The sequence below is a fragment of the Thunnus thynnus genome, chromosome 5, assembly GCF_963924715.1.
Source record: "Thunnus thynnus chromosome 5, fThuThy2.1, whole genome shotgun sequence".
Lineage (NCBI taxonomy): Eukaryota > Metazoa > Chordata > Actinopteri > Scombriformes > Scombridae > Thunnus > Thunnus thynnus.
Window position 1 is genome coordinate 7,279,406 of NC_089521.1, and position 14,137 is coordinate 7,293,542.

The following is a 14,137-nucleotide window of genomic DNA, read 5'->3' on the forward strand; positions in this document are numbered from 1 at the left end:
TCTGTTTTATTGTTACAGCTGCACAGTACATACTTTGGCTGCTATAAGCCTATAGTAAAGCAATTTAATTTTTTTTAACAACAGAATAGCTCTGCCAGGGGAAAATAGAACCTGTCTTATATTATTTTATGTTGCAGCCTACAGTATTTTGTATAGATCTTTGTATAGGAGTGACAGTGTGGATCTGCTGTGGCAGAAATTTTTGGACAGAAGTTAGATGCAGTGTTTGAGAAGCTGTTTGAGATAAGTAGTGCATGTGCTGTGCAGCTCAACAGCATTTCTGTTTTCACTGAATTTTCTATGAAAAACTGAACGTGCTCACAATCTTAATTTTAACAACATGCATAAGTAAGGGGGCTCCAATTTAAGATGAGGCAGTTGAACAGAAAAATGTCCATTATAATGCAGCACTTCACTGGAACATTCAATTCCTGGAATTACATTTATTCACACTGATCACATCCTCTCCAGGGGATAGATAAGCACTCTCGGCCAGGGCAATCACATCAAGTGATCACACCTGTGTGATGCAGTGTGTGTGTGTGTGTGTGTGTTTGTGTGTATGTGCAGTGTTTCTGGCTGCCTCAGCTCAACTGCTCATTAAGAATGCAAGATTGATAACACCTGACAGCTTCCTGGGAGTTGGAAAGACAAACTGAAAACAAACTTGTTGGCTTTTTTATAAGTTGTACAACAGCATATCACACACACGTGAGTCCTTCTGAAGCTTAAATCTGTTTTGCAAGTCCAACATGTGTGTTTACTTGTAGATTTTAGAGAGCATCTGCCTCTGAGAGTTTGGCTCTTGTGGATCCAGGTCTGACAGGGCAGCTCCACATGCTCAGTCCAGCTCAGCTCCAGTAACTGGATGATTTGTCAGGATAGACAGTGAGTGAGTGCTGCAGCAGCAGTCATGGCTACTGGGTTCCAAATTACAAGGTAACACAATCGAATCAGTTTTTATGAGATGCCTTAAGTTTTAAGTCACTTTTAATGTAAATATTTGTTTTTAATAAATGTTTGATATTAGATGTTGTATTTGCAATTTCTGCACAGTATATTACTGATCTGCTTCTTGAGTGAGGTGAACTACTCTTCAGCTTTTCCAAGAGGTATGTCTGACTCACACATTGAGCTGCAATGATTAGTTGATCTACAGAAAACTAACATGCCACTATTTTGATAATTGATTGTTTTAGTGTTTTTGTAAAGCAAAAATGCTAAAAATGACTCTTTGTCATACACAAAAGTGAACTAAATATTTGGGTGGTTTGAACTGTTGGTCAGACAAAACATCACCTTTTGATTCTGGCAAATTGTCATTTTTCATTATTTTCTGACATTTTATAGACCAAACAATTAATTGAGTAAAAAAATTGCAGGTTAATCATTAATGAAAATAATTGTTAGTTGCAACCCTTCTCCCATATTACTGATTTTGAACAGTTGCTGATTCTTGGTCCACTCAGCCAGCCTTATAACAAAGCGTATTAACAGTGAGTGAAATACTCCATAACAAGCAGGGAGTCTCATGCCATGCGCCATTTCAAGTTGGCGTAAGCCTGTGTCCAAGTAGGTCTACAATAATCTCCAATTAAATATTCTACATGCTTTTAGAAAATAGGAAATGGTAGTGAAAGCACCTTAGAACTAATTTACAATGCAAGGACTTTAAAAAAAAAAAAATCTCCCAACTAGATTCAATGAAATGAAAGATTTCCAGTTGAACCAGCCTTATTCTCAGGAAATTATGTTCATAAAGGAGGTTTAAATAAGTGTCGCCTAGGTTACCATGGAAACCTACACCTCAAGACTAACCTTCAGGTCAAGGTAGTTTTCATGCTTAGCTTCTCCTCAGGCTGAACCAATGTCACAATCAATCAACCAGACTGAAACGGAGTTAAATCCAATATTCTCTTTACTACCGCACTGTGACCATAAGTCAGTTTGCTGTTCACATTCAACAAATAACATTTTTCCATGGGTTGCACTTGTGTGAATTTAATAATCAAAGCTCATATTTGTCAGTGTTATGTATATGCACACTCTCATTCCAGCTGGCATGTTTTTAAATGCACTGCAATTTAGAATAAAGCCAATAAACAAAATATGAGGTCAATCTGAAGGTATTTGAACAGTATTTTTAACATGTGGAGGTTGTGATTTTACTTGTACAAACAAGTAAACCAAACTGATAGAACTTTAATTTCCTTTGATACTTCAAAGTTAAATATGTTGCATCTTATACAGCTGAATAATTATACCATTGTGTGATCAGTGCTTGATGTCCCACGTCTGTGTTTCAAAGTCATGAAATAAACCACTTTTGGCTTAGTCTGCTCACATCAACTCTAAGTTAGTTTTATGAAACAGATCTTCTTTACAAAAATATCCCTCCATTTTGCAGTTCCTCCTTTCTAAGACACTTTTTTAGCATCTTTCAACTCAGTTTTGGTTTTACAACCCACAACATTAGTTATGGTTCAGCCTCACTGTTTTCATTAACCCAATTTCCAGCTGCAGCAGGCAGCTGTTTTCAGTAATGAAGCACTGATAAATTCACTGTACACTACCAACCCAGCACCAAATGATAACACGCACAGTTAGCAGCTACCTACTGAACATAATGGAGCATTCAGCAGCTAACGAGACAGATATTTTCCTCGAGTTGGAGACTAAAACACAGCTAAACAAAAGTGAATATTGCACTTACATTGATCAGGTGGACAGAAACACAACTGCAAATGAGTATGTGTGTTGTCTGTATTTGCTGGATGAGTAAAAAAGCAACTGTTTAACAAGTTTGCCATACAAAGTTAAAAGGTGATAGTCAATGCTGTGTTGACAGCTTGTTTTCAGCGGCATGGTGTGACTTTTCCACTAGATGGGGCTATGACCCTAGGTAGCTCTGTATTTTGGCCGTGAGCATGCTCTGTGCAATGTAGAAGAGAGCAAGCTGCTGGTGTCTAGTGGCTAGGCTAGCAGTTTTTAAAAGTTTTAAAAAAGTATCTTTTGGTGGCCACTTAGCAACTTTACAATTATCACCTCAGTATTACAAGAATCAATAAACATTTTGCCTGCCTTCAGGGGGTAAATTTAATCTAAAAAGGAAACAACAATTGGGCGGAAAATTGCCAAATCTGGCAACATTTCTTGGGCCTACAATTTTCCACCCCAGATTCAGGTATTTTCAGCATGTGGTTTCAACCAGTCAGGGGCCACCAGGAAAAGCCAAACATATTACACACATATACCACCATCGGGCAGAAAAGTACGCCCTTTGGCACACAAAGATTGTAGGCAGTGATTTTCATTAAGCATTGCACTTTTCTGTAATTTATGTATGACTTATGTGAGAGTAACAACTGAAATTTACACACATACACAACAATTTTTCATTAAAATATGTATTTCGATATTGGAATTGCATTAGGGGTGGTGCCCCAGCGCCCTTAATGGACCAAATGCCCCTGCTTGTTTGTACTGCCTCCAAGTGGTGAAAAATCAGCTACTGCAGGTTTAGATACTTCATTCCATTTGTGTTCTTATTTTAAGTTTAATGAATATGAATATTTTGCATATAACTTGTTTATATACTATGTTATACTTTTTTTTTTTAAAGACATAAATTGTTCTTTGCAAAACAGGAGCATAACTGCATTGGTTAAATTAATCAATTATCCCCCGATCAATTTCACATCATACAATATTTTTGACATGTAAACTATGTTCTCTCATAGCCAGAAGTTCCATGTATCCTGAAGCATGGCAGATTGTAAGGGAGACACCGCAAGAGGGATATGGCTATGGGATCCGTCGCCCTCTCCAGTACATCCAGGCTCTGAGGCAGCCCCACAGAAACCTACAATCCAACGCCCATGGTCAGGTTCAGATCATAACCAGGCAAAAGCCCCAGGAAAGTTCTTTAAGTGCCCATAGCCGTGCCCAGATACAAAATCAACCTGGTCTGTATCACCAAACTCAGAGCCCATATCTAACACAGCCTGATGTTGCCACTGAATGGACACAGGAAATGTCCCCATCCCAGCCCCCACCTCAGAGAAACTACCTGCAGTCCAAGCCTAGAAGCTTTGAATTCAGTCTAAAGGTTCCTTTTGCCAACTTCCCGCACCAAAACAAAGACACTAGTTCAATCAATAAAGGCTCTGCTTTGAACAGTGGTGGGAGTGATGATGCAAGCTATTCACAATTGTACAGGCCAAGCAGTGTTCAGATCCAGAGCAGTTTCAACAGCCCTTCTGGTTCAGATGGGTTTTCAGACAAAGGTTCCACAGATAACCCAAATGGTGGAAAAAATGCCCATGACGTCTCCAAGCCAAGTTTTCAACTCAGCTTTTCATTTCCTATTCCATCTCCTACTCCATCTACAAAACCTGCCAGCAGTAATGTTGGTTATTCTGAAAATCTCCAAAGACAAGGAAGTGTTGGTTTTGTTCAGACCAGTAACATGGAGCCAGCAACATTGCAATCAAGTTCAGCCCAAAATGGATTTTTCAATTCTGGTACTGTACAGCAAGAAAGGGAACACCAGTCTAAAAAGCTGACTACCTTTTCCACTGTGCATGTGAGCCAGCATGCAACTCCTACTGAGCAAAGCAGCCAGGATGAAATCCCCACAGAACAGAGTCAGGTATTTCCAAAGCCAGATTTAACAAACCACCCAGCTTCATCTCAGCCATCCCCAAACTATCCTCTACAATCTGAAAATGTTCACAGCGGTTACTACAATGGCCAAGTAAACCCTTCATTGTCTCCATCCCAATATGAAAGAGCTCCAAGTGGACATTACAGCGGTGGTCAGCTTAAACTCAATGGCAACAACTACGGTCAAGGTCAAACTGGGCAGCCAACTGGTTCCCAATTTACCTTTGCTTCTGAACAGTATAGCTATGGCCAATTTAAGCCATCCTTTGGGTATGGACAGAATGAAGAGACCGTATCACACCCTGAATCTCCCACTATTCCTTTATCACAATTTGAACTTCCATCATTTGGTTATCCCAACAGGGAAGTTGCCATCACCACTAATTATGATAGAAAAGGTAATGTGGTGATAGGGCAAATGGACTTCTCTTCCTCATCTCCTTATCAGTACAGCAAGAGTCAGAGTGGACAAACTCTGTTGCCTGATCATCTGACTGCTTTTAACCATTCATCGAATTTCCAGGACCTGTCGACTGAGTATCAAACCCAAGTAAGACTTCCTGGCCAGTCGACTGGCAGATGGCAACATGATAGAAAACCCAATTACACAAAACTTTTGATTAATATGGAAGACAAAACAGATGGAGCTGATGGACAGAAAAACTACTTTGCTACTCCAACACACTATGATCCTTACTCTGGTAAATGGACTAGACAGAACATAGCAGCACCACCTGTTAGAAATCCCAGTCCCTTGTCTATGGAACCTCAGTCTCTCATTTCATTGAGCCAACATCAAATCACTGGATTTGAACATGAACAGACAGGCACTGAGAGACATGACATACCTTTTGAAACTCCCAGTAAGGACTGTGTAGGAGAGCAACATGCATCTAATCCTCAACAACCAAATGCTGTCTTTGTTCCAACAAACTTTGACCAACAACAAGTGACAGAATCAACCACCCAATTTGTGTCACATACATTTGGTCCTAGTTATGGACAATATCCCATTGGTCAAATGCAACCTACAAGTGACCAGAGTGTGCTGGCCAACTATCCTGCCTCTGTCAATAGAATACATTACCCTAATATATATGGCCTCAATCATTAGTCAAAATTCTTTTGACAGTACATCTTCAGGTCAAGTGACACAACACGGAAAACCTTTTGGGAAGTCAGGCTCACACTGAGCACACTCCTGCTGTGCAACTGGTACACATGGACCTAATGCTATCTGTTACACTCAAACAGTGTTAAGACTAGTTCTTTGAATTGACCTCAGTTGTCCATTTTCATCTGTACCTGATTTCAAAATATAGAAACCACAATTGAACTACATTGCTGTTCCAGGTGGCATCTGTGAAATCATCCCTCCAAATCTCAACAGGGTACAACTGTAGTAAACCCACATTCTCTGTAGTTCATCCCACTGATTTAGCAGTGCAATCCACCCATCAGCATTTAACCTAATGGGACCTCCTCAGCAACGGTCAATTTGTTCTGATGGGGAAAACCTGCCAATGAAGAGGCCCAGGTTCATCCAAGGATTTGTCTTCTTCTCTTTTATAATAACCAGCACACTGCAAAATGATGGAAAACCACTTCAGTCTTTCCTGCCTGGTTACAAGACAGTAAGGAAACCAATCTTCTGGTCAAAGCAGATGACTATCAGTGGAGAGCACAGATAGGGATACAAGCTTAGTGTTAGCCCAAGACTATTGATGACCCAGGATGTGCATTACTGTGGGTACAAGCCAAGCTCTTGAGTATCTATGAAGTCAGTGGGGTAAAAGAATGAAATGATGTCTCCATGCACAGCAACTGTTGATACCCTCTGGGAAAAGCAGACTGTCTCAGGGAAATGAAGCAAAGGTGGGTTATTATACTCTTCAGACCTACTTTAATGTTTAATGTGTAGATATTTAATACACTCACCACTCTGGCTTACTTGGGTACAGTGATAGAGTACCATCACATGGTGCTGAACTCATTTAATGTGAAACTTTTTTTTCTCTTCATAGGCATACAGTCTGTTCTGGAGCAGTACATGGAGGTTAATCTACAGCACACCTGTTTCCATTAAAGTGTCCAAGCTCTATCCTTTCTTGATTCTTTAAATCTTTGCTCTACATCTGTCAGGTTGTTTAAAGAGATTTTTCAAAATTTTGGGCAATACACTTTGAAGATCTGAGAAGATAGATACCATGCCCATGTCATTGCACTAAATACTAGGCTTAAACCAGCAGGTGATAGGGTTAGCATAGCATTAAGAGCTGAAGCAGGGGGAAAGCTGGCCTGGCTGGTTCAAAAGGGAAAAAAAGCTGCCTCCTCTCTAAAGTTCACTGATTTAACATGTCATATCTTGTTTTCATCTGCACAAAAATCATTTTTATGTGAGAGACTACTTCTTGGCTGGGTGCGGTAACTTCTTGGAGTCGCCACTGGTTGTCTGGCAAACTCAAAGTGATGTCAAGAAGTCATTGTGCCTAATCGAGACTGTAACCTCTGGGCAAATCACCTGTCAACTTTTGCTCTTCGGTTTTACTCTTTGATTTTATCTATATCTATAAATAAAAAATTGAATTTAAGAGGTGAAGGCAAATTTTTGTATTCCAGACAGAGCCTTGTGCCCATTTCACCAAATTTGCAATATGCAAGCTTGCAGCATGATACAATTTCTTCTCATGTAAAATTTGACATGTTTAAGTAATCAAAAGAAACATTGTACTTAGAAACCCATACATGAGCATGCAAGAGGATTGTGGGACACACAAATTCATCAGCAATTTGTGAGTGACAAACATTTGTGAAAGGGGGCACTAGTGCCATTTGCGATCTGTGTGTAAGCGGTGTTTGCACATTGCTTGCACATTGAAACAGGCCCCAGGCTAGCTGTTTCTCTCTGCTTCCACTCTTTATGCTGAGCTAAACATCTCCTGGCTTAGTTTCATATTTAATGTACTGACACAAAAGTGGTATCAATCTCCTCATCTAACTCTGTGCAAGAAAGTGAATAGTGTATTTCCCAAAATGTTGAACTATTCAAGACTTTTAACACTCTACATTTACTTTGTACAGCCCTGAAACAAATGTCTTTTCCATTACATCACAAACAGTATCTCAAGCTTCAGTCATGCCTGGGTAAAATCCTTAGATTTTATCAGCATCCATGTATCAAATAATGAATAAATTTATTTCATTTGAATTAAATAAAGTGGCATCTGTCAAAACTTGCTCTTGATACACAAAGGATTACAGTCATGCCACTGTGTGCAGCATAACTTGGCAGCATCTTGCAAACAGTGAGGGTGCATGTTCAAAAGAATCACTGATCAAAGGCTGCCTGCTGTTAGAGGCGGTCTCATGAGAGAGGTGTGATCACTTCAAAGGATTCAACTACATGTCGGTTGGATTGGTGTCATTTCTTGTTTGTTGAGGTTACCTTCGGCAATGTCACTTCTGTGAACTAACTGTACATAACGAGTCTGGTTATGTAAAAGTCTGGCTGCTTATTTTCTTTTTGATGGATATTGACAGGAAACATGAAGTCAATTTGGTGCCACACTATTGCGCACCTTCTCAGGTCCTGGTATCTGTGCAGAGTTCCTTGAAGAACAGCTGATTCTTTTCTGATTTTTAAAAATTATATCTCCAATACAAAACAGCTGTTATGGTTTCGATATTTGTTAATCAGTACCTCAGAGTTTTGTGGAGGGTGGTGTTATATGAGTAACTGTCATTGTAGCATATTGCACCTAAAGACTAAAATTTCTACAGATTATTCTTCTTACAGATTTCTTTAATAACCACTTGACTTGTGTAGTTGGCATTCACTAGTCTGTTAAAAAGCTTAGTGTTTCAAGATGGAAAAAGCTGTCATATACAATGTGATCATCATGTGTTATTACTCAACTCATAATTGAAAATGAGCATGAAATCAATATTCGTGAAATAAAATGAGTGGATGTATGCACCAGGGGAAACAGACCTACATCAGCTGAAACAATAAATGCAAGGACAACTCTGTTTACAATGCTTAACTTGGTTAAGCATGAAAAACAGTCTTCCATGCACTTCCATTGTATTGTGGTGGAGGCAAGAGCCAGTACGGGACATCTTAAACCTCCACAATTGGAAGTTGTGCCAATAGGGATAATAATATTTTTTCCTTCTTTATCTTGGATGAACTGGAACTGGATGAACAGACTTGGCTTTAGTTTCTTGCAATCTGCAACCTCACCGCTAGATGCCACTAAATCCTACACACTGCACCTTTAAGGTACACAAAAAGATCCCATAAAATGGGCAGTTGAACTTCCTGGAAAATTGCTCCGTCCTGGGAAACAGTGTATCCTCAGAGGTGACATCAAAAAGTCCAACCAGTAGAGTCATCACAAATTTGATAAAAATCTTTCTTTCTGCCCATCCAATCAAATCAAACTGCCTAAAAGTCCTTTAATTTACACTTAAGATCCCAATGTTTAATGTCTCTTTCTGATGTTCTGTTTTGAGAAGAAATGCATACAGTAGTAATTACATTTCATAGGACTTTTGATTAATATAGATGGGGGTGGACAGTAAATGAATACATGTAGTAACAATTGCATTGCATATAGTAGATACTGATAATGTGCTTTTTTTGTTTAGAAATATTGTGTGAATAGTACATATTCGTTTGTGAATGTGATATATACTGGTATGCTGTGAAACTCCCTCTCTTTGGTGATGCCAGGCACTGGGCTACAGAACAGTGAATTAATTGTTCTTTTTTCTTTACTAATGTATCATTTATGCCAATGTGGAAGGACTGATGATTTCCATCATTTGTTCAACAGCATTAGGTTGAAAACATCTGTTGCAGCCCTGCTCTGTGACTGTGTTGATCAGTGGTCGACAGATTTTCATTGAAATCATACAGTAAAACAATTGAGTTCTGTTGGGGAATTGAGCTTCTAAGCTTTGTGTTTGGACTGAAAACTTGCAGAATCTTCAACCCTGATCATGTGTAGTTGAACTGTAGCTGATACCTAGAAAACCAACTATTCTGTGAATCATTCAGAGTAAGCCTTTTTGCCTTTTCAATTGAAGAAATTAATCAATTTAAATGATCCTTACTTAATTATTGTTGGTTTTCCAGGTTTGAATTTGTAACAACATGTATGTATTATATACAAAGTTGACACTCAAGTTTTGAAAGCCTGAAACAGACTTACATTAAGATGTTCCACAAACACAGTCAAACAGGGCAGCATGTGTACATTTCTTGACCCAAACAACCCCAAGTAGAGAATAAATTCACATTTGAGCATGCCTGAATCTTCTCAAACCCAACTAACAGTTGGTTAAGTACTGCTCTTAAACACAGTTTTGAGGTACTTGCATCCATACTAGCTTGCCAGTTCCTGTAAAATGCCCTGCAGAGATCTTACAAATGGCTCCTGGGGCTGACCAAAGAGATCATGTCCTTCCTCAATGTAAAGGACTCAGAACCTCAGCTGGGCTCTGACTGACCTGATCCCTCATTTTTCTATCTCTCTCCACCTCTTTAGATTCAACAGAGAATGAAGATTGTGAGAGCAGCAGAGGGGATTGAGGGTCCTCGAGGAGCCAGTGAAAAGAAGACTCATTAAGAACTCTGCTGCCCTCCAGCCCTGACCCACGGATGAGCCTGCATGGTGTCCTGGAGGAGATGGTATGCTTAGCTTAGAACAAAGACTGGACACAGGGGGAATCAGCTATCTTGGCTGGTTACCTCGGTTTAATCTGTACAAAAACACATGTGTAAAAATCACAGTTTGTGGTTTGACAGGGAATTTTTGTGCTGAGATATGTCATGGCCGGGCACAGCAACTTCCTGAACTGGTCTCTTGTCAACATATGAGATATTACATGTTAATTAGTGAGCTTTAGAGGCGCTAGGTCGATTTTTGTTACCTTTGGACAGAACTAAGCTAACAGGCTGCTGGCTGTAGCCTTATATTTACAGTATAGATATGAGAATGGTTTAAGATCTTCTCATTTTACTATATTACACTAATAAGTGTATTTACCCAAATGTCAGGCTATTCCTTTAAATACTTTACGGTGCTTTAAGGCGTCTAACAGCTGTAAAGACTGGTTAGCCCAGAATGTGCGTAAAGGTTTCTTAAGCATTTAGCAGCTAAAGTTAATATGGCATGTCAACGTTGCAGTTACACTGTTGTCCCAAAGGGACCAAAAATCAATTAATGCAGGTTTTAAGATAAAACCATAAATAATGTGTGGAGATATATTTTGAATACAGACATCGCCACACAGGACACAGGGGCTCACTGAATGACTTGATGAAAATGATGTGAGTCATCTGCTATGGCCTTCACATTTACCAAGTCTTAACCCAAGTGGAGGTTGATGGTGGCTCAACACCTTACTAAGAGACTTTGTGTTAGATTTTCCCTTAATTTGTCACCCATCTGTATAGGCATAGCAATTGTTTTAGGTAATTCACTACTCATTACTCACTGCAGCCTTACATTACATTCATAATAATGGTTGCATCTACAAATATAGTATGTTTGGGGCACTTTTTAAAAAATAAATAACTCACTGAAAAGAGTAGCATTACTCTTGCAGTGACCTTGGCCTGTCCCTGTACATTCTATTTTGTACATTTTGTAGGACACTGTGTGTGTGTGTGTGTTAGTTAAGCATTGTTGTAAACGACTATGTAAACTGAGGTCTTGGGCAATTGAGCAGCTTGTATTGCTTTAAGCAAAGCGTTAGCCATCACCATTATTACATTTTAGCTGAACATGAAAGGTCCGGGACACAGCAGTGATCCTAGATGGATTTGCATAAACCGTAATAGCTTACAACTCAGAGAATCGCTATAACAGAGAACTAAGGAAAACATGAGAGCAGCTGTTAAAGGATAACATGTTCTCTGTCCTATTTCTGGTCTGGGTTTGATTTCTGGTCAAAGGAAGATGTTTTCACGCTACTTGATATTCAGTTCTTAAATCTCAAGCTCAAGGACTCACACAGCTGCAGCGGTCATAGACCAGTTTAATCATTTAACAATGTCTGAAAACTGAAGAAGCAGTTCAGAGTAATCAGCCTTCACTTTTCAATAGAAGTTACAGCTTTCATGTTGTCAAGGACACTGTATAACTGTACTGTACAATTGCAGTTGGCTGGTCAAAGTTTGTGAACATCAAATATACTGACTGTTTAATGATGCAAGTGTTGTGAAGACCCTTGAGACTGTAGCCTCACTTGATTTAAAATACACTATTCTTCTATACTATTAGTGTGATATACAGTAGGCTATGTATCTGCTTATGTGATAGACTGGGCTTACATATTAGGCTGGTGTTGGTCTATTTACAAAATATATGTGGTGTTAGCGTGGTAGTTGTTTAATTTGCCTAGAAGTCAAGATCAAGATCAAGACTCCACACCACAATTCCACTATAAATTAAGAAATAGCACAGAGCAACAACATGGGCAACAAGGACACAACCATAACACCAGTAGCACACATCATAAAACCACCAATCACAGAATTGATACAACATGAGACTAATAGCATAAAAAACAACAGCTATTATGAATATTTTTCCATTTTTCCACTTTTCAACATGTATGTGGAAACAGTGTCTAGGCTTCAAGCCTTTGGGATTGTTTTCCTACGGAATCAAATAAAGGCAATAAAGATTTTAATCATATATACAACTGAATCCCTAAATGTGAAATTTAATCACCACTGAATTTTTTTAATTCAGTAAACTCAATTCTGATCTAACTAGCTTCCACTCGAAAAGAGGAAACTAGTTAGCCTAGCAATGATTCCCACCCATCGTTACTTTTATGATCACTCACACCTGATGAGTCATCAGCAGATCCTGCAGTCAGTGTTGATTTTGTCTGACATTATACAGAGGTGGGGTCCAGAAACTTCAATAAAAGTTTGGGTTAGGCAATTTAACGTAGTTCTTAAGTTTAGGCTTTGAGGTTTTGAGTTTTTATTTCTGTTAACTTCCAAATTACAGTTACTCAAAACTTTGTCTTGTACCAACCAGAAACTCTCAGCTTACCCCTCATGCCAGTTTTTGCTATACTGCTAACAGCCACAGTAAGACTCAAATCTTTATTTCTCAACATTGTTTTAATTTTGATCAGAGAGAAGACCATCTGAGTATTCCATGATTATAAATTCTGAGAGTAATAAACTATTTACACTTGAGAGTAAAAATTGTTTTTCCTGCTTTCCTCAACTAAAGTGCACAAAGTAACAGAACTTTCTCACTTTGTAATGAATTAGTGCAGTGCCCGTTCAAAACATGCCTGTTTGGAATGGGCTGATTGCTTGGCCTCTGCTGGCTTTGCTGCTTCAACACATAGAAAAATGAACACAGTTGATGTGAGGTGTGAACGAGTATATATACAAAGAACATGAAAGAAACTAACATTCTATTATACACAGATGTTAAGTATTGTAAGTGAATATTTTCTCATTTCAAGAATAATGAGGGTTACATTTAAAGATAAAACACATAAGCTTTTGAGAGCTTTTGAAAAAATGTATATTCTAAAGTGGGTAGATCATATTGGGCTCTTAGATCATTTATTTTCTGTGGCTTCAGTTTGGATCATTTGAGTGGTCAATTTTGCTGTGAGGCAACCATGCTAACCACTGCACCACCATGCAGGGTGGGTTTTCTTTGGGTACTCCAGCATTCTCCCACAGACCAAAAACAAGTTAATTGGTTAATTGGTGACTCTAAATTGCCTGTAGATGTGAATGGTTGTCTGTCTCTATACAGTACATGTTAGCCCTGTGATTGACTAGTGACCTATCCAGGGTGTACCCCACCTCTCGCTAATATAAAGATAAAATTTAATTTCAGCTCAACTTCTAACATATTTCTTTAACATTCAGACACTGATGACCTTGTGTTGTCTCTGTTAAGGTCTCCTCAAAGGTTAGTTTCTGTGTTTAATGATGCTGTTTACAACTTACATTCTAACTAAAGGTCGCTTCAAGAGATTAATCATTAATAATTGTGATTTTGTAACAAAAGTACCAGAAACAAAACACACCTTCGTGCTCACTGATCCAAACTCAATAGAACTAAACAACAAATGACAAACATGTAAGAAGTGGAGGTTGATAACAAATTTAAGGTAACAATACTTAGACTATGATACTATGATACTACTCTGCAATTTTGTTTAATTCAGAAGTATTGAATTTACATTCTTGAAATAGAAAGCATTGAATCTTCAGAAGGACATTTCACAACATTTTATAAATAATTCTTTATTTCCTGGGCCAGCACAGCCCAAAACTGATTTTGGTTGACCCTGCAATGTGTAATTGTCCATGTCAGACTTAATAGTTCCTTTAATGAGGAGTCTTGTTTGACTGTTCAGTGAACCACCCTTACATGGCCTGGAGCTCTTCCTGCTTGGTTAAGGTCAAATATAA

General features: G+C 38.7%; 1 protein-coding gene across 2 annotated transcripts; it reads left to right on the forward strand.

The window, feature by feature from the left end:
• Positions 1 to 611: 611 nt before the first annotated feature.
• On the forward strand, positions 612 to 6,766 carry LOC137182603 (uncharacterized). 2 transcript variants are annotated; one of them, XM_067588931.1, is made up of 5 exons: positions 612 to 711; positions 818 to 939; positions 1,057 to 1,112; positions 3,741 to 6,540; positions 6,690 to 6,766. In XM_067588931.1, the coding sequence occupies exons 2-4, from the start codon at positions 914 to 916 to the stop codon at positions 5,777 to 5,779; spliced, it is 2,121 nt and encodes a 706-aa protein (XP_067445032.1). In that variant the 5' UTR covers positions 612 to 711; positions 818 to 913; the 3' UTR covers positions 5,780 to 6,540; positions 6,690 to 6,766. The 2 variants fall into 2 exon arrangements, with proteins under 2 accessions (XP_067445032.1, XP_067445031.1); XM_067588930.1 differs by having other exon boundaries at positions 621 to 939.
• Positions 6,767 to 14,137: the final 7,371 nt, after the last annotated feature.

Coding starts and splice junctions, on each gene's coding strand:
- LOC137182603 (XM_067588931.1), top strand. CDS start 914: ATGGCTACTGGGTTCCAAATTACAAG. Junction 940..1,056: donor ACTGGGTTCCAAATTACAAG/GTAACACAATCG, acceptor ATTTCTGCACAG/TATATTACTGATCTGCTTCT. Junction 1,113..3,740: donor CTCTTCAGCTTTTCCAAGAG/GTATGTCTGACT, acceptor GTTCTCTCATAG/CCAGAAGTTCCATGTATCCT.